The 23,840-nt window shown below is 48.0% G+C and overlaps 1 protein-coding gene across 1 annotated transcript in view; it reads left to right on the forward strand.

Moving 5' to 3' along the window:
* Window positions 1–21,868, forward strand: part of LOC138351136 (mucin-22-like) — a 29,884-nt gene extending 8,016 nt beyond the window's left edge. Inside the window, exons 5-6 of the mRNA XM_069302770.1 lie at window positions 1,035–1,331; window positions 20,777–21,868. Coding sequence (XP_069158871.1) covers window positions 1,035–1,331; window positions 20,777–21,868 — 1,389 coding nt within the window. The remainder of the gene's footprint in view (window positions 1–1,034; window positions 1,332–20,776) is intronic.
* Window positions 21,869–23,840: the final 1,972 nt, after the last annotated feature.

A 23,840-nucleotide genomic window follows, 5' to 3' on the forward strand; every position in this document is an offset into this window, starting at 1 on the left:
GTGTCTCAGGCTCCACCCGTGTCCTCTGGTCCTGCCTCATCTGTGTCTCAGGCTCCACCCGTGTCCTCTGGTCCTTCCTCATCTGTGTCTCAGGCTCCACCCGTGTCCTCTGGTCCTTCTTAAGTAGGTTGAATATAATGCACAAAGAGAGAGAGAGACAGAGTGAGAGAGAGTGAGAGAGAGAGAGGGAGAGGGAGAGAGAGAGAGGGAGACAGTGAGAGAGAGGGAGAGAGAGAGAGAGAGAGAGAGAGAGAGAGAGACAGTGAGAGAGAGGGAGAGAGACAGTGTGTGTGTGAGAGAGAGAGAGAGAGAGAGAGAGAGAGAGAGAGAAAGAGAGAGAGAGAGAGAGAGAGAGAGGGAGACAGTGAGAGAGAGGGAGAGAGACAGAGAGAGACAGAGAGAGAGAGAGAGAGAGAGAGAGAGAGAGAGAGAGAGAGAGAGAGAGAGAGAGAGAGAGAGAGAGAGAGACAGTGAGAGAGACAGTGAGAGAGACAGTGAGAGAGACAGTGAGAGAGACAGTGAGAGAGAGAGAGAGACAGTGAGAGAGAGGGAGAGAGACAGTGAGAGAGACAGTGAGAGAGACAGTGAGAGAGAGAGAGAGAGAGAGAGAGAGACACAGTGAGAGAGACAGTGAGAGAGACAGTGAGAGAGACAGTGAGAGAGAGAGAGAGAGAGAGAGAGAGAGAGAGAGAGAGAGAGAGAGAGAGAGAGAGAGAGAGAGAGAGAGAGAGAGAGAGAGACAGTGAGAGTGAGAGAGAGGGAGACAGTGAGAGAGAGGGAGAGAGAGAGAGAGAGAGAGAGAGAGAGAGAGAGAGAGAGAGAGAGAGAGAGAGAGAGACAGTGAGAGAGAGGGAGAGAGACAGTGAGAGAGAGGGAGAGAGACAGTGAGAGAGAGAGAGAGAGAGAGACAGTGAGAGACAGTGAGAGAGAGAGAGAGACACGCAGCATCACTTGCATGACTGACAAAGGCAGCCCACGAAGCGAGCCACATTATCTGTCGCTGAGCAGTAATTGCAACTCTTGAGACGATCTAGTCATTGAAGACTCCGGCACAAAAGATTGCCTTCGTGTGCGCCTCCTGCCGCTCACCGGCCACCAGAACACCGGCCCCTCAATCATGCCTCACATCTGAGACGTCCTCGTCGTCGCCTGTCAGATCTGAGACGTCCTCGTCGTCGCCCGTCAGGTTTGAGACGTCCTCGTCGTCGCCTGTCAGGTCTGAGACGTGCTCGTCGTCGCCCATCAGGTCTGAGACGTCTTCGTCGTCGCCCGTCAGGTCTGAGACGTGCTCGTCGTCGCCCGTCAGGTCTGAGACGTCTTCGTCGTCGCCCGTCAGGTCTTAGACGTCCTCGTCGTCGCCTGGCAGATCTGAGACGTGCTAGTCGTCGTGCGTCAGATGTGAGCAGTCCGTCCCGTCGGCTGTATCGGAAATCTTGGCGGGTTCTTTTCTCTTGTCAATTATGCAACCCGATCTTGAAGAGCCTCCTTGAGGCGGGTATCGTGTTTGTCGATTTGTGTAGTGGCTTGACGGATGTTGCTTTAGTATTGCTGCAGCGTGTGTTGTTGCTGCTTGTGTTGCTGCTGCTTGTGTTGCTGCAGGTGTTGTTGCTGCATGTGTTGTTGCTGCATGTGTTGTTGCTGCAGGTGTTGTTGCTCCATGTGTTGTTGCTGCTTGTGTTGCTGCTGCTTGTGTTGTTGCTGCTTGTGTTGTTGCTGCTTGTGTTGTTGCTGCTTGTGTTGTTGCTGCTTGTGTTGTTGCTGCTTGTGTTGTTGCTGCAGGTGTTGTTGCTGCTGCTTGTGTTGCTGCAGGTGTTGTTTCTGCAGGTGTTGTTGCTGCATGTGTTGTTGCTGCTTGTGTTGTTGCTGCTTGTGTTGTTGCTGCTTGTGTTGTTACTGCTTGTGTTGTTGCTGCATGTGTTGTTGCTGCAGGTGTTGTTGCTGCTTGTGTTGTTGCTGCTTGTGTTGTTGCTGCTTGTGTTGTTGCTGCTTGTGTTGTTGCTGCAGGTGTTGTTTCTGCAGGTGTTGTTGCTGCAGGTGTTGTTGCTGCTTGTGTTGTTGCTGCTTGTGTTGTTGCTGCTTGTGTTGTTGCTGCATGTGTTGTTGCTGCTTGAGTTGTTGCTGCATGTGTTGTTGCTGCATGTGTTGTTGCTGCAGGTGTTGTTGCTGCAGGTGTTGTTGCTGCATATGTTGTTTCTGCATGTGTTGTTGCTGCAGGTGTTGTTACTGCAGGTGTTGTTGCTGCATGTGTTGTTGCTGCTTGTGTTGCTGCAGGTGTTGTTGCTGCATGTGTTGTTTCTGCATGTGTTGTTGCTGCAGGTGTTGTTACTGCAGGTGTTGTTGCTGCATGTGTTGTTGCTGCATGTGTTGTTGCTGCAGGTGTTGTTGCTGCATGTGTTGTTGCTGCAGGTATTGTTTCTGCATGTGTTGATGCTGCTTGTGTTGTTGCTGCTTGTGTTGTTGCTGCTTGTGTTGTTGCTGCTTGTGTTGTTGCTGCTTGTGTTGTTGCTGCTTGTGTTGTTGCTGCAGGTGTTGTTGCTGCTGCTTGTGTTGCTGCAGGTGTTGTTTCTGCAGGTGTTGTTGCTGCATGTGTTGTTGCTGCTTGTGTTGTTGCTGCTTGTGTTGTTGCTGCTTGTGTTGTTGCTGCTTGTGTTGTTGCTGCATGTGTTGTTGCTGCAGGTGTTGTTGCTGCTTCTGTTGTTGCTGCTTGTGTTGTTGCTGCTTGTGTTGTTGCTGCTTGTGTTGTTGCTGCAGGTGTTGTTTCTGCAGGTGTTGTTGCTGCAGGTGTTGTTGCTGCTTGTGTTGTTGCTGCTTGTGTTGTTGCTGCATGTGTTGTTGCTGCTTGAGTTGTTGCTGCATGTGTTGTTGCTGCATGTGTTGTTGCTGCAGGTGTTGTTGCTGCTTGTGTTGTTGTTGCATGTGTTGTTGTTGCATGTGTTGTTGCTGCATGTGTTGTTGCTGCTTGTGTTGTTGCTGCTTGTGTTGTTGCTGCTTGTGTTGTTGCTGCATGTGTTGTTGCTACATGTGTTGTTGCTGCAGGTGTTGTTGCTGCTTGTGTTGTTGCTGCTTGTGTTGTTGCTGCATGTGTTGTTGCTGCTTGTGTTGTTGCTGCATATGTTGTTGCTGCATGTGTTGTTGCTGCAGGTGTTGTTGCTGCTTGCGTTGTTGCTGCTTGTGTTGTTGCTGCTTGTGTTGTTGCTGCAGGTGTTGTTGTTGCTTGTGTTGTTGCTGCATGTGTTGTTGCTGCAGGTGTTGTTGCTGCTTGTGTTGTTGCTGCATGTGTTGTTGCTGCAGGTGTTGTTGCTGCTTGAGTTGTTGCTGCTTGTGTTGTTGCTGCATGTGTTGTTGCTGCATGTGTTGTTCCTGCAGGTGTTGTTGCTGCTTGTGCTGTTGCTGCAGGTGTTGTTGCTGCTGCATGTGTTGTTGCTGCATGTGTTGTTGCTGCTTGTGTTGTTGCTGCTTGTGTTGTTGCTGCATTTGTTGTTGCTGCATGTGTTGTTGCTGCAGGTGTTGTTGCTGCTTGTGTTGTTGCTGCTTGTGTTGTTGCTGCTTGTGTTGTTGCTGCTTGTGTTGTTGCTGCTTGTGTTGTTGCTGCTTGTGTTGTTGCTGCATGTGTTGTTGCTGCATGTGTTGTTGCTGCAGGTGTTGTTGCTGCTTGTGTTGTTGCTGCAGGTGTTGTTGATGCTGCTTGTGTTGCTGCAGGTGTTTTTTCTGCAGGTGTTGTTGCTGCTTGTGTTGTTGCTGCATGTGTTGTTGCTGCTGCAGGTGTTGTTGCTGCTTGTGTTGTTGCTGCTTGTGTTGTTGCTGCATGTGTTGTTGCTGCAGGTGTTGTTGCTGCATGTGTTGTTGCTGCATGTGTTGTTGCTGCAGGTGTTGTTGCTGCTTGTGTTGTTGCTGCATGTGTTGTTGCTGCAGGTGTTGTTGCTGCAGGTGTTGTTGCTGCTTGTGTTGCTGCTGCATGTGTTGTTGCTGCATGTGTTGTTGCTGCATGTGTTGTTGCTGCTTGTGTTGTTGCTGCAGGTGTTGTTGCTGCTTGTGTTGCTGCTGCATGTGTTGTTGCTGCATGTGTTGTAGCTGCTTGTGTTGTTGCTGCTTGTGTTGTTGCTGCAGGTGTTGTTGCTGCAGGTGTTGTTGCTGCTTGTGTTGTTGCTGCTTGTGTTGTTGCTGCTTGTGTTGTTGCTGCATGTGTTGTTGCTGCATGTGTTGTTGCTGCTTGTGTTGTTGCTGCAGGTGTTGTTGCTGCTTGTGTTGTTGCTGCTTGTGTTGTTGCTGCATGTGTTGTTGCTGCAGGTGTTGTTGCTGCTTGTGTTGTTGCTGCTTGTGTTGTTGCTGCAGGTGTTGTTGCTGCTGCATGTGTTGTTGCTGCTTGTGTTGTTGCTGCTTGTGTTGTTGCTGCTTGTGTTGTTGCTGCAGGTGTTGTTACTGCTTGTGTTGTTGCTGCATGTGTTGTTGCTGCAGGTGTTGTTGCTGCTTGTGTTGTTGCTTCAGGTGTTGTTGCTGCTGCTTGTGTTGCAGCAGGTGTTGTTTCTGCAGGTGTTGTTGCTGCTGGTGTTGTTGCTGCAAGTGTTGTTGCTGCATGTGTTGTTGCTGCTTGTGTTGTTGCTGCAGGTGTTGTTGCTGCTGCTTGTGTTGCTGCAGGTGTTGTTGCTGCTGCTTGTGTTGCTGCAGGTGTTGTTTCTGCAGGTGTTGTTTCTGCTTGTGTTGTTGCTGCTGGTGTTGTTGCTGCAGGTGTTGTTGCTGCATGTGTTGTTGCTGCTTGTGTTGTTGCTGCAGGTGTTGTTGCTGCAGGTGTTGTTGCTGCTTGTGTTGCTGCTGCAGGTGTTGTTGCTGCATGTGTTGTTGCTGCAGGTGTTGTTGCTGCTGCATGTGTTGTTCCTGCAGGTGTTGTTGCTGCTTGTGTTGTTGCTGCTTGTGTTGTTGCTGCAGGTGTTGTTGCTGCAGGTGTTGTTGCTGCAGGTGTTGTTGCTGCAGGCGTTGTTGCTGCATGTGTTGTTGCTGCAGGTGTTGTTGCTGCAGGTGTTGTTGCTGCATGTGTTGTTGCTGCAGGTGTTGTTGCTGCATGTGTTGTTGCTGCTTGTGTTGTTGCTGCAGGTGTTGTTGCTGCATGTGTTGTTGCTGCTTGTGTTGTTGCTGCTTGTGTTGTTGCAGCATGTGTTGTTGCTGCAGGTGTTGTTGCTGCAGGTGTTGTTGCTGCAGGTGTTGTTGTTGCAGGTGTTGTTGCTGCAGGTGTTGTTGCTGCAGGTGTTGCTGCTGCTTGTGTTGTTGCTGCAGGTGTTGTTGCTGCATGTGTTGTTGCTGCAGGTGTTGTTGCTGCATGTGTTGTTGCTGCAGGTGTTGCTGCTGCTTGTGTTGTTGCTGCAGGTGTTGCTGCTGCATGTGTTTTTGCTGCAGGTGTTGCTGCTGCTTGTGTTGTTGCTGCAGGTGTTGTTGCTGCTTGTGTTGTTGCTGCTTGTGTTGTTGCTGCATGTGTTGTTGCTGCAGGTGTTGTTGCTGCAGGTGTTGTTGCTGCTTGTGTTGTTGCTGCATGTGTTGCTGCTGCATGTGTTGTTGCAGCAGGTGTTGTTGCTGCAGGTGTTGTTGTTGCTTGTGTTGTTGCTGCATGTGTTGCTGCTGTAGGTGTTGCTGCTGCTTGTGTTGCTGCTGCTTGTGTTGCTGCTGCAGGTGTTGTTGCTGCTTGTGTTATTGCTGCATGTGTTGTTGCTGCAGGTGTTGTTGCTGCAGGTGTTGTTGCTGCAGGTGTTGCTGCTGCTTGTGTTGTTGCTGCAGGTGTTGCTGCTGCATGTGTTTTTGCTGCAGGTGTTGCTGCTGCTTGTGTTGTTGCTGCAGGTGTTGTTGCTGCTTGTGTTGTTGCTGCTTGTGTTGTTGCTGCATGTGTTGTTGCTGCAGGTGTTGTTGCTGCAGGTGTTGTTGCTGCTTGTGTTGTTGCTGCATGTGTTGTTGCTGCATGTGTTGTTGCAGCAGGTGTTGTTGCTGCAGGTGTTGTTGTTGCTTGTGTTGTTGCTGCATGTGTTGCTGCTGTAGGTGTTGCTGCTGCTTGTGTTGCTGCTGCTTGTGTTGCTGCTGCAGGTGTTGTTGCTGCTTGTGTTATTGCTGCATGTGTTGTTGCTGCAGGTGTTGTTGCTGCATGTGTTGTTGCTGCAGGTGTTGCTGCTACTTGTGTTGCTGTTGCTTGTGTTGCTGCTGCTTGTGTTGCTGCTGCTTGTGTTGCTGCTGCAGGTGTTGTTGCTGCAGGTGTTGCTGCTACTTGTGTTGCTGCTGATCGTGTTGCTGCTGCTTGTGTTGCTGCTGATCGTGTTGCTGCTGCTTGTGTTGCTGCTGATTGTGTTGCTGCTGCTTGTGTTGCTGCTGCTTGTGTTGTTGCTGCTTGTGTTGCTGCTGCAGGTGTTGCTGCTGCTGATTGTGTTGCTGCTGATTGTGTTGCTGTTGCTTGTGTTGTTGCTGCTGATTGTGTTGCTGCTGATTGTGTTGCTGCTGATCGTGTTGCTGCTGCTTGTGTTGCTGCTGCAGGTGTTGTTGCTGCTGATTGTGTTGCTGCTGCAGGTGTTGTTGCTGCTTGTGTTGCTGCTGCTTGTGTTGCTGCTGCTTGTGTTGCTGCTGCAGGTGTTGTTGCTGCAGGTGTTGTTGCTGCAGGTGTTGCTGCTGCAGGTGTTGTTGCTGCAGGTGTTGTTGCTGCTTGTGTTGCTGCTGCAGGTGTTGTTGCTGCATGTGTTGTTGCTGCAGGTGTTGCTGCTGCAGGTGTTGTTGCTGCATGTGTTGTTGCTGCATGTGTTGTTGCTGCTTGTGTTGTTGCTGCAGGTGTTGTTGCTGCTTGTGTTGTTGCTGCATGTGTTGTTCCTGCAGGTGTTGTTGCTGCTTGTGTTGTTGCTGCTTGTGTTGTTGCTGCAGGTTTTGTTGCTGCAGGTGTTGTTGCTGCAGGCGTTGTTGCTGCATGTGTTGTTGCTGCTTGTGTTGTTGCTGCAGGTGTTGTTGCTGCAGGTGTTGTTGCTGCATGTGTTGTTGCTGCAGGTGTTGCTGCTGCAGGTGTTGCTGCTGCATGTGTTGTTGCTGCAGGTGTTGTTGCTGCATGTGTTGTTGCTGCATGTGTTGTTGCTGCTTGTGTTGTTGCTGCTTGTGTTGTTACTGCAGGTGTTGTTGCTGCTTGTGTTGTTGCTGCAGGTATTGTTTCTGCATGTGTTGTTGCTGCTTGTGTTGTTGCTGCTTGTGTTGTTGCTGCAGGTATTGTTTCTGCATGTGTTGTTGCTGCTTGTGTTGTTGCTGCTTGTGTTGTTGCTGCTTGTGTTGTTGCTGCTTGTGTTGTTGCTGCTTGTGTTGTTGCTGCTTGTGTTGTTGCTGCAGGTGTTGTTGCTGCATGTGTTGTTGCTGCAGGTGTTGTTGGTGCTTGTGTTGTTGCTGCATGTGTTGCTGCTGCAGGTGTTGCTGCTGCTTGTGTTGCTGCTGCAGGTGTTGTTGCTGCATGTGTTGTTGCTGCAGGAGTTGTTGCTGCAGGTGTTGTTGCTGCAGGTGTTGTTGCTGCTTGTGTTGTTGCTGCTTGTGTTGTTGCTGCAGGTGTTGTTGCTGCTTGTGTTGTTGCTGCTTGTGTTGTTGCTGCAGGTATTGTTTCTGCATGTGTTGTTGCTGCTTGTGTTTTTGCTGCTTGTGTTGTTGCTGCTTGTGTTGTTGCTGCATGTGTTGTTGCTGCAGGTGTTGTTGCTGCATGTGTTGTTGCTGCTTGTGTTGTTGCTGCTTGTGTTGTTGCTGCTTGTGTTGTTGCTGCATGTGTTGTTGCTGCATGTGTTGTTGCTGCATGTGTTGTTGCTGCTTGTGTTGTTGCTGCATGTGTTGTTGCTGCAGGTGTTGTTGCAGCATGTGTTGTTGCTGCTTGTGTTGTTGCTGCTTGTGTTGTTGCTGCATGTGTTGTTGCTGCTTGTGTTGTTGCTGCATGTGTTGTTGCTGCTTGTGTTGTTGCTGCTTGTGTTGTTGCTGCTTGTGTTGTTGCTGCATGTGTTGTTGCTGCAGGTGTTGTTGCTGCTTGTGTTGTTGCTGCAGGTGTTGTTGCTGCTTGTGTTGTTGCTGCTTGTGTTGTTGCTGCTTGTGTTGTTGCTGCTTGTGTTGTTGCTGCAGGTGTTGTTGCTGCATGTGTTGTTGCTGCAGGTGTTGTTGGTGCTTGTGTTGTTGCTGCATGTGTTGCTGCTGCAGGTGTTGCTGCTGCTTGTGTTGCTGCTGCAGGTGTTGTTGCTGCTTGTGTTGTTGCTGCATGTGTTGTTGCTGCAGGAGTTGTTGCTGCAGGTGTTGTTGCTGCAGGTGTTGTTGCTGCTTGTGTTGTTGCTGCTTGTGTTGTTGCTGCAGGTGTTGTTGCTGCTTGTGTTGTTGCTGCTTGTGTTGTTGCTGCAGGTATTGTTTCTGCATGTGTTGTTGCTGCTTGTGTTGTTGCTGCTTGTGTTGTTGCTGCTTGTGTTGTTGCTGCATGTGTTGTTGCTGCAGGTGTTGTTGCTGCATGTGTTGTTGCTGCTTGTGTTGTTGCTGCTTGTGTTGTTGCTGCTTGTGTTGTTGCTGCATGTGTTGTTGCTGCATGTGTTGTTGCTGCATGTGTTGTTGCTGCTTGTGTTGTTGCTGCATGTGTTGTTGCTGCAGGTGTTGTTGCAGCATGTGTTGTTGCTGTTTGTGTTGTTGCTGCTTGTGTTGTTGCTGCTTGTGTTGTTGCTGCATGTGTTGTTGCTGCTTGTGTTGTTGCTGCATGTGTTGTTGCTGCTTGTGTTGTTGCTGCTTGTGTTGTTGCTGCTTGTGTTGTTGCTGCATGTGTTGTTGCTGCAGGTGTTGTTGCTGCTTGTGTTGTTGCTGCAGGTGTTGTTGCTGCTTGTGTTGTTGCTGCTTGTGTTGTTGCTGCTTGTGTTGTTGCTGCTTGTGTTGTTGCTGCAGGTGTTGTTGCTGCAGGTGTTGTTGCTGCTTGTGTTGTTGCTGCTTGTGTTGTTGCTGCATGTGTTGCTGCTGCAGGTGTTGCTGCTGCTTGTGTTGCTGCTGCTTGTGTTGCTGCTGCAGGTGTTGTTGCTGCTTGTGTTGTTGCTGCATGTGTTGTTGCTGCATGTGTTGTTGCTGCAGGTGTTGTTGCTGCAGGTGTTGTTGCTGCTTGTGTTGTTGATGCATGTGTTGTTGCTGCATGTGTTGTTGCTGCATGTGTTGTTGCTGCAGGTGTTGTTGCTGCATGTGTTGTTGCTGCAGGTGTTGCTGCTGATTGTGTTGCTGTTGCTTGTGTTGCAGCTGCTTGTGTTGCTGCTGCTTGTGTTGCTGCTGCAGGTGTTGTTGCTGCAGGTGTTGCTGCTGCTTGTGTTGCTGTTGCTTGTGTTGCTGCTGCTTGTGTTGCTGCTGCAGGTGTTGTTGCTGCTGATTGTGTTGCTGCTGATCGTGTTGCTGCTGCTTGTGTTGCTGCTGATCGTGTTGCTGCTGCTTGTGTTGCTGCTGCAGGTGTTGTTGCTGCTTGTGTTGTTGCTGCATGTGTTGTTGCTGCAGGTGTTGTTGCTGCAGGTGTTGTTGCTGCATGTGTTGTTGCTGCTTGTGTTGCTGCTGATTGTGTTGCTGCTGCAGGTGTTGTTGCTGCTGATTGTGTTGCTGCTGCTTGTGTTGTTGCTGCTGATTGTGTTGCTGCTGATTGTGTTGCTGCTGATCGTGTTGCTGCTGCTTGTGTTGCTGCTGCAGGTGTTGTTGCTGCTGATTGTGTTGCTGCTGCAGGTGTTGTTGCTGATGATCGTGTTGCTGCTGCTTGTGTTGCTGCTGATTGTGTTGCTGCTGCTTGTGTTGCTGCTGCTTGTGTTGCTGCTGCAGGTGTTGTTGCTGCAGGTGTTGTTGCTGCTGCTTGTGTTGCTGCTGATCGTGTTGCTGCTGCTGCTTGTGTTGCTGCTGCAGATGTTGTTGCTGCTGCATGTGTTGCTGCTGCTTGTGTTGCTGCTGATCGTGTTGCTGCTGCATGTGTTGCTGCTGCATGTGTTGCTGCTGATTGTGTTTCTTGTGCTGCTGTTCCTTTTGTTGCTGTTCATTGTTTTAAAGTTCATAGTGTTTCTATATATACTCCTTATGTTCCCGTTCATTGTTACTGTTCCGTGTGTGTGTTGCTTGTCACTTACTCTTCCTCCCTCTCCCCTTCCCACACCTCTTTTCCCCTTTCCACCCTGACAAGGGGCCTGACAGCTGAGTGGACAGAGCTTGGAATTCGTAGTCCTAATGTCTCGGGTTCGATCCCCGGCGGAGGCGGAAACAAATGGGAAGAGTGTCTTTCAACCTGATGCCCCTGTTACCTAGCAGTAAATAGGTACCTGGGAGTTAAACAGTTGCTACGGGCTGCTTCCTGGGGGTGTGTAACAAAAAATGAGGCCTGGTCGAAGACCGGGCCGCGGGAACGCTAAGCCCCGAAATCATCCTAATAAGAGAACGTTAAGATAACACTCTTCCTCCCACATCTCTCGCCTTCTCTCACTTCTCCTTTACTCTCCTTTCCCTCTTACCACATCCTCTGCCTCTCCCACCTATCTCCCACTCTCTCTTTCCCTTGTCTGTCCTTTCAAACATCCCCGTCCCTCGCACTCGTCCCTTGTCTCCCTGTCTCAGACTCTGTCTCTGCCCGTGTGTCTCTGTTGTCTCTCTGTCTCTAAGTTTTTCTCTGTCTACTTATCTTTTTCCCTGGTCGACCGGGTCTTTCTGTAGAACTTTCTGTGTATCTCTGTTTCAATGTGTCTGTGTCTCTATCTTTCTGTGTCTGTCTCATTCTGTATCACTCTGTCTTTGTTGTTTTTTGCTATGCCTGCCTCTCTCTCTCTCTCTCTCTCTCTCTCTCTCTCTCTCTCTCTCTCTCTCTCTCTCTCTCTCTCTCTCTCTCTCTCTCTCTCTCTCTCTCTCTCTCTCTCTCTCTCTCTCTCTCTCTCTCTCTCTCTCTCTCTCTCTCACAGAAATCAGTTATAATATATAATAATTCCCCCTTGACATGCGGGTTGAGCCAGCGAGAACAACTGAGCATCGAAAAACATTACAGCAATAATAAATATAATAGTCTCCCGTTGGCTTCAAGAAAACCTGTGAAGGTGTGGGAGATTCACCTGTTTTCTGCTACTGTGGGCAAAGTATGATTAATAGAAAATTAAGCGGATTATAATATATTACACGTATTAAACGTCAGTTGCAAATTCAGGCGATGGGCCAATGAAAATTGTGATTACACAAATGTGTCAGGTGTTGGACAGAGGGAAACTAGGTGACTGTAGGGGAAGTGGGAAGGTTCTGTTCCATTCCCAGTGATGATGGGGCATTAGGAACTCAAGTGACATCATGGGGATGAGGTTCTGGACAGTGAGGTCATCATTAGGTTGGTGTCTCTTGTTAAGGTGATGTCATGGACGTCTCTCATGTCATTGATAAGAGCACTGATTGAAGATGTCAGATTAGACGCCAGGTGAGCTTGGGTGATGTCACAACCAGGTACTGACATTGAAGGTTACATCCTTCAATGGGGCAGGTGTACATGTATACGTCATGGGGGGCAGATGTACATATACACATCATGGGGGGCAGGTGTACATATACCCATCATGGGGGCAGGTGTACATATAGACATCATGGGGGGCAGGTGTACATATACACATCATGGGGGGCAGGTGTACATATACACATCATGGGGGGCAGGTGTACATATACCCATCATGGGGGCAGGTGTACATATACACATCATGGGGGCAGGTGTACATATACCCATCATGGGGGCAGGTGTACATATACACATCATGGGGGCAGGTGTACATATACCCATCATGGGGGCAGGTGTACATATACCCATCATGGGGGCAGGTGTACATATACCCATCATGGGGGCAGGTGTACATATACCCATCATGGGGGCAGGTGTACATATACCCATCATGGGGGCAGGTGTACATATACCCATCATGGGGGCAGGTGTACATATACCCATCATGGGGGCAGGTGTACATATACCCATCATGGGGGCAGGTGTACATATACACATCATGGGGGCAGGTGTACATATACCCATCATGGGGGCAGGTGTACATATACCCATCATGGGGGCAGGTGTACATATACCCATCATGGGGGCAGGTGTACATATACCCATCATGGGGGGCAGGTGTACATATACCCATCATGGGGGCAGGTGTACATATACCCATCATGGGGGCAGGTGTACATATACCCATCATGGGGGGCAGGTGTACATATACCCATCATGGGGGGCAGGTGTACATATACCCATCATGGGGGGCAGGTGTACATATACCCATCATGGGGGCAGGTGTACGACATTACGAACTATTTGTTTCATTATTCTCTCCTCTCTTATGTTCACTATGCATTGTGGACTTGTAATATTTAATTGAGGTGGTGTAGGTTCTGTTCTTGGTTGAGTATTATACCACAGTCTGGGTGTGGTGTGAGAGTAGTGGTGATCGCGTGGTTACATTAGCCGCTGGTCATCACCTTGCTCTTGTGATGTATTTTTAAACTCCCTTCTCTCGTTGCTCCACTCCCAGCAGTGGCTGAGGGCTACACGAATATAAGGACACTGGCTTTATATCTTTGAGGGCATGTATGCATGCTGTCTATTCAGCCATAATGCTGTGTTTGTGGGCTGTGTGTACACGGTGGAGCTCTTAAATGGGAGCTGTGACTCTCTAAATGGTTTGTTGTGTCTTGAAGTTCTTCTGGGCCTTCTACTATTACAAAAGCCTCGTCACTATACCGGCGGTGTACTCTTGGTGTGCTGGTGCTTCTGAAGACTCGTGGAGGACGCCCACGTAACAGTTGGGCAGCAGCAGACCTTGTGGAGAGTCCACTGGTACTCCGGCGAGATGTAGCACTGTTTACCTTGCGGACTGATGAAGATAACTGGCTCTGTACATGCCTAGAGAAGGGTCATGAGGTACCCGGCGGTGCCCGGGGTAATCTGTCTCCTCCTTCCCCCGATTCCATCCTTTTTTTTCCCTCTCTACATCCCCCCCCCCCTTGTCCGAACATCTTCCCCTTTCACTTTTCTCCTATTTTCCCATTTCCCTCCCTCTCCCCCCTCCCCCCATGCCCTCCAGCCTCTAACAGACGTTCATGTTCTTTTTTATGCATATAAGGTGTACCCGGCTGCACCCGGGTCTCTTCCATCCTCCTTTGCCCAATCCCTCACCCTATCGCCCCCTTGACTGCCTCATCTTGATCGGTGGTTCGAGTCACCGAGTGCCCAGATGAATGATATATATATATATATATATATATATATATATATATATATATATATATATATATATATAATGTCGTACCTAGTAGCCAGAACTCACTTCTCAGCCTATTATGCAAGGCCCGATTTGCCTAATAAGCCAAGTTTTCATGAATTAATTGTTTTTCGACTACCTAACCTACCTAACCTAACCTAACCTACCTTTTTCGGCTACCTAACCTAACATAACCTACAAAGATAGGTTAGGTTAGGTTAGGTAGGGTTTGTTAGGTTCGGTCATATATCTACGTTAATTTTAACTCCAATAAAAAAAAATTGACCTCATACATAATGAAATGGGTAGCTTTATCATTTCATAAGAAAAAAATAGAAAAAATATATTAATTCAGGAAAACTTGGCTTATTAGGCAAATCGGGCCTTGCATAGTAGGCCAAAAAGTGAGTTCTGGCTACTAGGTACGACATATATATATATATATATATATATATATATATATATATATATATATATATATATATATATATATATATATATATATATGATAATATACTATTAAATATAATATATTGAATCGGGTGTAATTAAATCGCATTATCTTGTGAATAACAGTAAAAATAGGTGTTATGCCTGTCGTGTTGGCCACCAGCCCTGGTCGCCGCCCCTCATAAAGACACGCTGCAAAACATCATATTTTTCCCAACATTATTTTTGACGAGAGAATTAACAGTTGGGTTTCAAAAGCGGTATTAGTCGGCGCTGTGATGAAATGAATGTGTCATCAAGGTTAGTTGATGTTGGTATTTTTGTCGTGTGAATATCGTTAACTAGACATGTAGAGGTGGCTGTAAAATTGACGGGTTGCTTAATACCTCACTGAGAGGCTGGCTGCCTGGCTGGCAGGTTGACAGGCAGGTTGGCTGGCTGACAGGCAGCCTGGCTGGCATACGAACTACGCCAGACAGGATCATGTGGGAAGGAAAATAGATAACGTGAATGACAGCAGAGACAAGTCTTATCGGGACAGTCAGATCGAGAGACGTCCGCTGACGGGCAGAGAGACAGAAAGGCCCCTCAATGACAGACCAGAGGACAGTTACCCCACGCCACACTAGCTGAAACTGCAAGTAACTAAAGGGTGATATGGATGCTCTACTGAATTGACCAGAAAGATGGCTGCTAGACTTCAACCCAGATAAATGCAAAGTAATGTGGATAGGAGTGAGAGAAAGAAAGCCATATAAACAGTTCAAGATAAAGTGCAAAACACTTATTGAAATAGGAAATGAGAAAGCTCTCAGAGTTTATATAACTCCAAACTTGGCACCTGAGGAGCACAGTGTGTGTGTGTGTACTCACCTAATTCACCTAATTGTACTCACCTAATTGTGCTTGCGGGGGTTGAGCTCTGGCTCTTTGGTCCCGCCTCTCAACCGTCAATCAACTGGTGTACAGATTCCTGAGCCTATTGGGCTCTATCATATCTACATTTGAAACTGTGTATGGAATCAGCCTCCACCACATCACTTCCTAATGCATTCCATTTACTAACTACTCTGACACTGAAAAAGTTCTTTCTAACGTCTCTGTGGCTCATTTGGGTACTCAGCTTCCACCTGTGTCCCCTTGTTCGCGTCCCACCATTGTTGAATATTTCCTCCTTGTTTACCCGGTCGATTCCCCTGAGGATTTTGTAGGTTGTGATCATGTCCCCCCTTACTCTTCTGTCTTCCAGTGTCGTAAGGTGCATTTCCCGTAGCCTTTCCTCATAACTCATGCCTCTTAGTTCTGGGACTAGTCTAGTAGCATACCTTTGGACTTTTTCCAGCTTCGTCTTGTGCTTGACAACGTACGGGCTCCATGCTGGGGCCGCATACTCCAGGATTGGTCTTACACATGTGGTGTACAAGATTCGGAATGATTCCTTACACAGGTTCCTGAACGCCGTTCTGATGTTAGCCAGCCTCGCATATGCCGCAGACGTTATTCTCTTTATGTGGGCTTCAGGAGACAGGTTTGGTGTGATATCAACTCCTAGATCTTTCTCTCTGTCTGTTCCATTAAGTACTTCATCTCCTATTCTGTATCCTGTGCCTGGCCTCCTGTTTCCACTGCTTAGTTTCATTACTTTGCATTTACTCGGGTTGAACTTCAACAGCCATTTGTTGGACCATTCACTCAGTCTATCCAGGTCATCTTGTGTGTGTGTGTGTGTGTGTGTGTGTGTGTGTGTGTGTGTGTGTTTGTGTGTGTGTGTGTGTGTGTGTGTGTGTGTGTGTGTGAGTATGAGTGTACTCACCTAGTTGTGTTTGCGGGTGTTGACGCCTTGTCTCTTTGGTCCCGCCTCTCAACTGTCAATCAACAGGTGTAGAGATTCCTGAGCCTACTGGGCTCTATCATATCTACATTACACTGTGTATGGAGTCAGCCTCCACCACATCACTGCCTAATGCATTCCACCTGTTAACTACTCTGACACTGAAAAAGTTCTTTCTAACGTCCCTGTGGCTCATTTGGGTACTCAGTTTCCACCTGTGTCCCCTTGTTCGCGTACCACCAGTGTTGAATACCCGCCAAACACACACCGAAACTACAACGTTGGTACAACGTTCGAACAAGTTTTAACACCTCCTAACCAGTTATAACAACCAATATAACAAGTTGTAACAACGGTCTAATACGTCATAAACACGTTAAGCCAAGATGTAACAACTTTATTACAAGTTGTAACAAGCGGAAAATAGAGACAGTTTCGGTTTGTGTTTCCAGGGTACTAGTCTAGTGGCATACCTCTGAACTTTTTCCAGCTTCGTCTTGTGCATGACAAGGTACGGGCTCCATGCTGGGGCCGCATACTCCAGGATTGGTCTTACGTATGTGGTGTACAAGATTCTAAATGATTCCTTACACAGGTTCCTAAACGCTGTTCTGATGTTAGCCAGCTTCGCATATGCCGCAGACGTAATTCTCTTTATGTGGGCTTCAGGAGACAACTTTGGTGTGATATCAATTCCTAGATCTTTCTCTCTTTCCGTTTCATTAAGTACTTCATCTCCTATTTTGTATCCTGTGTCTGGCCTCCTGTTTCCACCGCCTAGTTTCATTACTTTGCATTTACTCGGGTTAAACTTTAGCAGTCATTTGTTGAACCATTCACTCAGTCTGTCTAGGTCGTCCTGTAGCCTCCTACTATCATCCTCTGTTTCAATCCTCCTCATAATTTTTGCATCATCAGCAAACATTGAGAGAAACGATTCTATACCCTCTGGGAGATCATTTACATATGTCAGAATAAGTATTGGTCCAAGGACTGACCCCTGCGGGACTCCACTTGTGACGTCACGCCAATCTGAGACCTCACCCCTCTCAGTGACTCGTTGTCTTCTGTTACTTAGGTACTCCTTTATCCAACGAAGTACCTTCCCTTTCACTCCAGCCTGCATCTCCAGCTTTTTCACTAGCCTCTTGTGTGATACTGTGTCAAAGGCTTTTTGACAATCCAAAAATATGCAGTTTGCCCATCCTTCTCTTTCTTGCCTGAGTTTTGTTGCCTGGTCGTAGAATTCAATTAGTCCTGCGAGGCAGGACTTGCCATCTCTGAACCCATGTTGATGCTGTGTTACAAAGTTCTTTCACTCCAGATGTTCCACTAGCTTTCTTCGCTCAAGATAAAAAAAAAAAAAATCTTCTCCATCAGCTTGCATGGTGTGCAGGTTAGGGACACTGGCCTGTAGTTCAGTGCCTCCTGTCTATCCCCTTTCTTGTATATCGGGACTATGTTAGCTGCCTTCCAAATTTCTGGCAGTTCCCCTGTTGCCAGTGATTTGTTATACACTATGGAGAGTGGCAGGCACAGTGCTTCTGCTCCTTCCTTTAGTATCCAAGGGGAGATTTCATCTGGGCCTATAGCCTTCGTCACATCCAACTCTAGTAAACACTTCTAGTCAATCTTCTCTTCCTGACATATTCATTCCTGGCACTCTGGTATCTTTCTCTGCTCTCAAGTGTCCTGTTATTACTATAGTTTCTCCATGCCCTTTTACTTTGCTGCTTAGCTAGCCTACATCTCTGATTAAACCATGGGTTTCTCATCTTCATTTCATTGGTTTCCTTTTGGACTGGGACAAACTTGTTCGCTGCGTCCTTGCACTTCTGCGTGATGAAGTTCATCATGTGTTGGGCCGTCTTTCCCCTGAGCTCTGTTTTCCATGTTATATCTGTTAGGAATTTTCTTAATTCCTCATAGTTTCCCTTTCGGAATGCCAGTTTTTTGTTTTCAGTTCCCCTCCTCGAGTTCAATAACCCTTCCTCAATCAGATACTCAAACGCCAGTGCACTGTGGTCGCTCATTTGTACTGGGGCCTCATAGCCGATTTTCCTTATGTCGGAGTCGTTCAGAGTGAAGACTAGGTCGAGTCTCGCTGGTTCATCGTTTCCTAGTGTGTTCCCTGACATGTTGGCTTAGAATGTTTCTTGTCACCACCTCCATTAGTTTGGCTCTCCATGTATCCTCTCCTCCATGCGGTTCCTTGTTCTCCCAGTCTATCTTTCCGTGATTGAAGTCTCCCATGATGGGCAGATGGGATCAATTTCTACAGGTAGCAGAGGCTGCCTTGTACAGTGGACTAGACTGCGTCTCGGAACACTCAACGAATAGGTTCGAACCCTCATATGAATGCTCCGCTGTGGATGTGTTCTTGCACATTCGTGGCAGCTACGTGCGCCCCCCTGAGCCCCAGGACACACACTCACACTCTACCTTAACTTTGACAACTGAAAGAAGGCTGAAGTCCAAGGTAAGAAAATTACCCCAAAGAAGTACAAACGAGTAACCTGAACTTGAGCCCTGTTCTTGTCATCAGTTATACAGATTTATAATAGTCTTACTTGAATGATTCTCCATTGAACACTACTCACTGCTTACATTCGGCAAAAGGAGAAACAGATGCAGAGAGAGAGAGAGAGAGGCGTGGCAAGGGAAGAACAGTAACAGAGGGGAAAGAGCCAAAGGTAAAACAGATACTGGGAAAGAGAGGGGCAAAGGAAATAGAGAAACAGGGGAAGAAGAGAAGGAAGAGAAAATGTGAGTGACTAGTGTATGAGAGCCGGTATAGCTAGGCAAGAGGGCGGCACTCATGGTAATTAGCACACCGACGGCACTGAACGAGGGGAGAGTGCCAGGCAACGAGGACTAATGTTGTGTTGGGGGGCAGGGGGAGGTGATGGGGCGGCAAGAACACAAGAACACACAAGAACATAAGAACAAAGGTAACTGCAGAAGGCCTATTGGCCCATACGAGGCAGCTCCTATCTATAACCACCCAATTTCACTCATATACTTGTCCAACCCGCGCTTGAAACAATCGAGGGACCCCACCTCCAGCACGTTACGCGGTAATTGGTTCCACAAATCAACAACCCTGTTACTGAACCAGTATTTACCCAAGTCTTTCCTAAATCTAAACTTATCCAATTTATACCCATTGTTTCGTGTTCTGTCTTGTATTGATACTTTTAATACCCTATTAATATCTCCTTTGTTATGTCCATTCATCCACTTGTAAACCTCTATCATGTCACCCCTAACTCTTCGCCTTTCCAGTGAATGCAACTTAAGCTTTGTTAATCTTTCTTCGTACGAAAGAATTCTAATTTGGGGAATTAACTTAGTCATCCTACGTTGGACACGTTTAAGTGAATTTATATCCATTCTATAGTACGGCGACCAAAACTGAACTGCATAATCTGAATGGGGCCTAACCAGAGCAAGATATAGCTTAAGAACCACACCAGGTGTCTTGTTACTAACGCTTCGATTAATAAATCCAAGTGTCCTATTCGCCTTATTACGAACATTCATGCATTGGTCCGTTTGTTTTAAATTCTTACTTATCATAACTCCCAGATCCCTTTCGCAAACCGACTTCGCAATCTCAACACTATCTAGCTCGTATCTTGTAACTCTATCATCATTACCTAACCTCAAAACTTTACATTTACCAGCATTAAACTGCATCTGCCAATCCTTTGACCATTTCAAAATTTTAGATCAACTTGAAGTGATAGTGAGTCTTCTTCCGTGTTAATTTCCTTGCCGATTTTGTTTCATCGGCAAATTTGCAAATGTTGCTACTCAAACCTGAATCTAAATCATTGATATATATTATAAACAACAGAGGTCCCAGGACAGAGCCCTGAGGTACTCCACTTGCAACATTTTCCCACCCTGACTTAACCCCATTTATACTAACTCTCTGTTTCCTTTGGAATAGCCATGCCCTAATCCAACTTAATATAGCACCCCCAATACCATGAGCCTCTATTTTTTTTAATCAGTCTTTCATGTCAAAAGCTTTGCTAAAGTTAAGGTACACAACATCACAATCCTTACCACTATCAACTGCCTCAACTATGCTGGAATAAAAAGATAGCAAATTTGTTAAACATGAACGGCCATTTGTAAAACCATGTTGCGACTCATTTATTAATTTGTGTTTTTCAAGATGAAGACGAATTTTATTTGCAATTATCGATTCAAGTAACTTTCCCACAATAGACGTTATGCTAATTGGTCGATAGTTTGACGCAAGTGATCTATCTCCTTTCTTAAAAACTGGTATCACATTAGCTACCTTCCATGACTCTGGCACTCTGCCTGACTCTATTGATTTATTAAATATTGTAGACAGTGGGTCGCAAAGCTCCTCTTTGCATTGTTTAAGCACCCTGGCAAACACTTCATCCGGCCCTGGGGATTTGTTTGGTTTGAGTTTTACTATTTGTTTAAGAACATCCTCCCTGGTAACTGCTAAACTCGTCAACCTGTCCTCGTCCCCACCCACATATACTTGTTTGGCTGAAGGCATATTGTTAAGTTCTTCTTTAGTAAATACAGATATAAAATATTTATTAAAAATACTACTCATCTCTTCATCATTATCTGTTATTTGAGCTGTCTCAGTTTTTAATGGACCTATCCTCTCCCAGGGGCAGGGGGAGGGAGGTGATGGTGGGAGGCAGAGAGGCAGGCCACATTACTAACACAATAGTCACAATACTAACACAATAGTCACATTACTAACACAATAGTCACAATACTAACACAATAGTCACAATACTAACACAATAGCCACAATACTAACACAATACAGCAGGAAAAGAGTGGCTAAATGAACACAGCAGCTGCATCAGCAGAACATGGAAGCCTGAACACAGCAGCAACAGCAGCAGAACAAGGAAGCCTGAACACAGCGGCAGCAGAAGCAGCAGAACTAGGAAGTCTGAACACAGGAGCAGCAGCAGAACAAGGAAGCCTGAACACAGCAGCAGCAGCAGCAGCAGCAGCAGCAGCAGAACAAGGAAGCTGAACACAGCGGCAGCAGCAGCAGCAGCAGAACAAGGAAGGCTGAACACAGCAGCAGCAGCAGAACAAGGAAGCCTGAACACAGCGGCAGCAGCAGCAGCAGCAGAACAAGGAAGCCTGAACACAGCGGCAGCAGCAGCAGCAGCAGCAGAACAAGGAAGCCTGAACACAGCGGCAGCAGCAGCAGCAGCAGCATAACAAGGAAGCCTGAACACAGCGGCAGCAGCAGCAGCAGAACAAGGAAGCTGAACACAGCGGCAGCAGCAGCAGCAGCAGAACAAGGAAGCCTGAACACTGCGGCAGCAGCAGCAGCAGCAGCAGAACAAGGAAGCCTGAACACAGCGGCAGCAGCAGCAGCAGAACAAGGAAGCCTGAACACAGCGGCAGCAGCAGCAGAACAAGGAAGCCTGAACACAGCAGCAGCAGCAGCAGAACAAGGAAGCCTGAACACAGCGGCAGCAGCAACAGAACAACGAAGCCTGAACACAGCGGCAGCAGCAGCAGCAGAACAAGGAAGCTGAACACAGCAGCAACAGAACAACGAAGCCTGAACACAGCGGCAGCAGAACAAGGAAGCCTGGACACAGCAGCAGCAGAACAAGGAAGCCTGAACACAGCAGCAGCAGAACAAGGAAGCCTGAACACAGCAGCAGCAGCAGAACAAGGAAGCCTGAACACAGCAGCAGAACAAGGAAGCCTGAACACAGCAGCAGCAGCAGGACAAGGAAGCCTGAACACAGCAGCAGAACATGGAAGCCTGAACACAGCAGCAGAACAAGGAAGCCTGAACACAGCAGCAGGACAAGGAAGCCTGAACACAGCAGCAGCAGCAGGACAAGGAAGCCTGAACACAGCAGCAGCAGCAGGACAAGGAAGCCTGAACACAGCAGCAGCAGCAGGACAAGGAAGCCTGAACACAGCAGCAGCAGCAGAACAAGGAAGCCTGAACACAGCAGCAGGACAAGGAAGCCTGAACACAGCAGCAGCAGCAGGACAAGGAAGCCTGAACACAGCAGCAGCAGCAGAACAAGGAAGCCTGAACACAGCAGCAGCAGCAGAACAAGGAAGCCTGAACACAGCAGCAGCAGCAGAACAAGGAAGCCTGAACACAGCATCAGCAAGCAGGGCAAGGAAGCCTGAACACAGCAGCAGCAGCAGGACAAGGAAGCCTGAACACAGCAGCAGCAGCAGAACAAGGAAGTCTGAACACAGCAGCAGCAGCAGAACAAGGAAGCCTGAACACAGCAGCAGCAGCAGAACAAGGAAGCCTGAACACAGCAGCAGCAGCAGCAGCAGCAGGACAAGGTAGCCTGAACACAGCAGCAGCAGCAGAATAAGGAAGCCTGAACACAGCAGCAGCAGCAGAACAAGGAAGCCTGAACACAGCAGCAGCAGCAGAATAAGGAAGCCTGAACACAGCAGCAGCAGAACAAGGAAGCCTGAATACAGCAACAGCAGCAGGACAAGGTAGCCTGAACACAGCAGCAGCAGCAGAACAAGGAAGCCTGAACAAAGCAGCAGCAGCAGAACAAGGAAGCCTGAACACAGCAGCAGCAGCAGGACAAGGAAGCCTGAACACAGCAGCAGCAGAACAAGGAAGCCTGAACACAGCAGCAGCAGCAGGACAAGGTAGCCTGAACACAGCAGCAGCAGCAGAACAAGGAAGCCTGAACACAGCAGCAGCAACAGCAACATGACAAGAGAGAGACTCACAAAATACACAATTTCACCTCTTCAGGCGAGGCTTATTATATTGTTATTGTTAGAGAATATTGTTTCTGCATGAAGGTGATTGTTAAACTCACGTCACTATATTTAATGTATTATACACACACCAGTGTTGTTCAACACCGCATATTTTGTGCCGTCTCTCATCCTCCCTTTCCCAGTCACACTGTTATTGTAGTGACGTGTTGACCCTCGGGGCTGGGGTCACCTGCAGGGCTTGTGCTCCAGGGACCTAGTTACGGCAGGTCACCGCAGGTCAAGTGGCCCATCTTAAAAATAAAAATTTACAAATTTTCGAAATGTCTTTTCCCCATAATTTTCCCCACCCCAGCCCCGCCGCCCACTGTCTCTGACGCCCAGATAAAAGTTGGAGCAATGCTGATATCGGAAATGGGTTCCGGGCGAGGTGAGCGCCCATTAATAATTGGCTCCTCCACACTAACGTCTCTCAGCCGACGAAGCACTCTTCCGGATTGGTCGGATTACAAGAGGGAAGTGTAACTCAACCGGACGGTGTAGTTCGGGGTCCGTCGGGGGCCCTCAAGGTGGTGTAGGTGTCCTCCCCTGTGTCCAGGAGGGAGGACCCGTGCCACCCATCACAGTTAGGGGGAACTGTCCTCCACGCTGTTGTCGGGGTGAGCAACGCCACCACACACCCGGCGCTTCCACCACATCCACCACCAACACTACCACAACAACCACCACCAATACAACCACCACCAACACTACCACAACAACCACCACCAATACAACCACCACAACCTCCACCAACACTACCATCACAACCACCACCAACACTACCACCACAACCACCACCAACGCTACCACAACAACCACCACCAACACTACCACCACAACCACCACCAATACAACCATCACAACCTCCACCAACACTACCACCACAACCACCACCAACACTACCACCACAACCACCACCAACACTACCACCACAACCACCACCAACACTACCACCACAACCACCACCAACACTACCACCACAACCACCACCAATACAACCATCACAACCTCCACCAACACTACCACCACAACCACCACCAACACTACCACCACAACCACCACCAACACTACCACCACAACCACCACCAACACTACCACCACAACCACCACCAATACAACCATCACAACCTCCACCAACACTACCATCACAACCTCCACCAACACTACCACCACAACCACCACCAACACTACCACCACAACCACCACCAACACTACCACCACAACCACCACCAACACTACCACCACAACCACCACCAACACTACCACCACAACCACCACCAACACTACCACCACAACCTCCACCAACACTACCACCACAACCACCACCAACACTACCATCACAGCCTCTACCAACACTACCACCATAACCTCCACCAACACTACCACCACAACCTCCACCAACACTACCACCACAACCATCACCAACACTACCACCACAACCTCCACCAACACTACCACCACAACCTCCACCAACACTACCACCACAACCATCACCAACACTACCACCACAACCACCACCAACACTACCACCACAA

Source organism: Procambarus clarkii, chromosome 48 (assembly GCF_040958095.1).
Source record: "Procambarus clarkii isolate CNS0578487 chromosome 48, FALCON_Pclarkii_2.0, whole genome shotgun sequence".
Taxonomy (NCBI): Eukaryota; Metazoa; Arthropoda; class Malacostraca; order Decapoda; family Cambaridae; genus Procambarus; species Procambarus clarkii.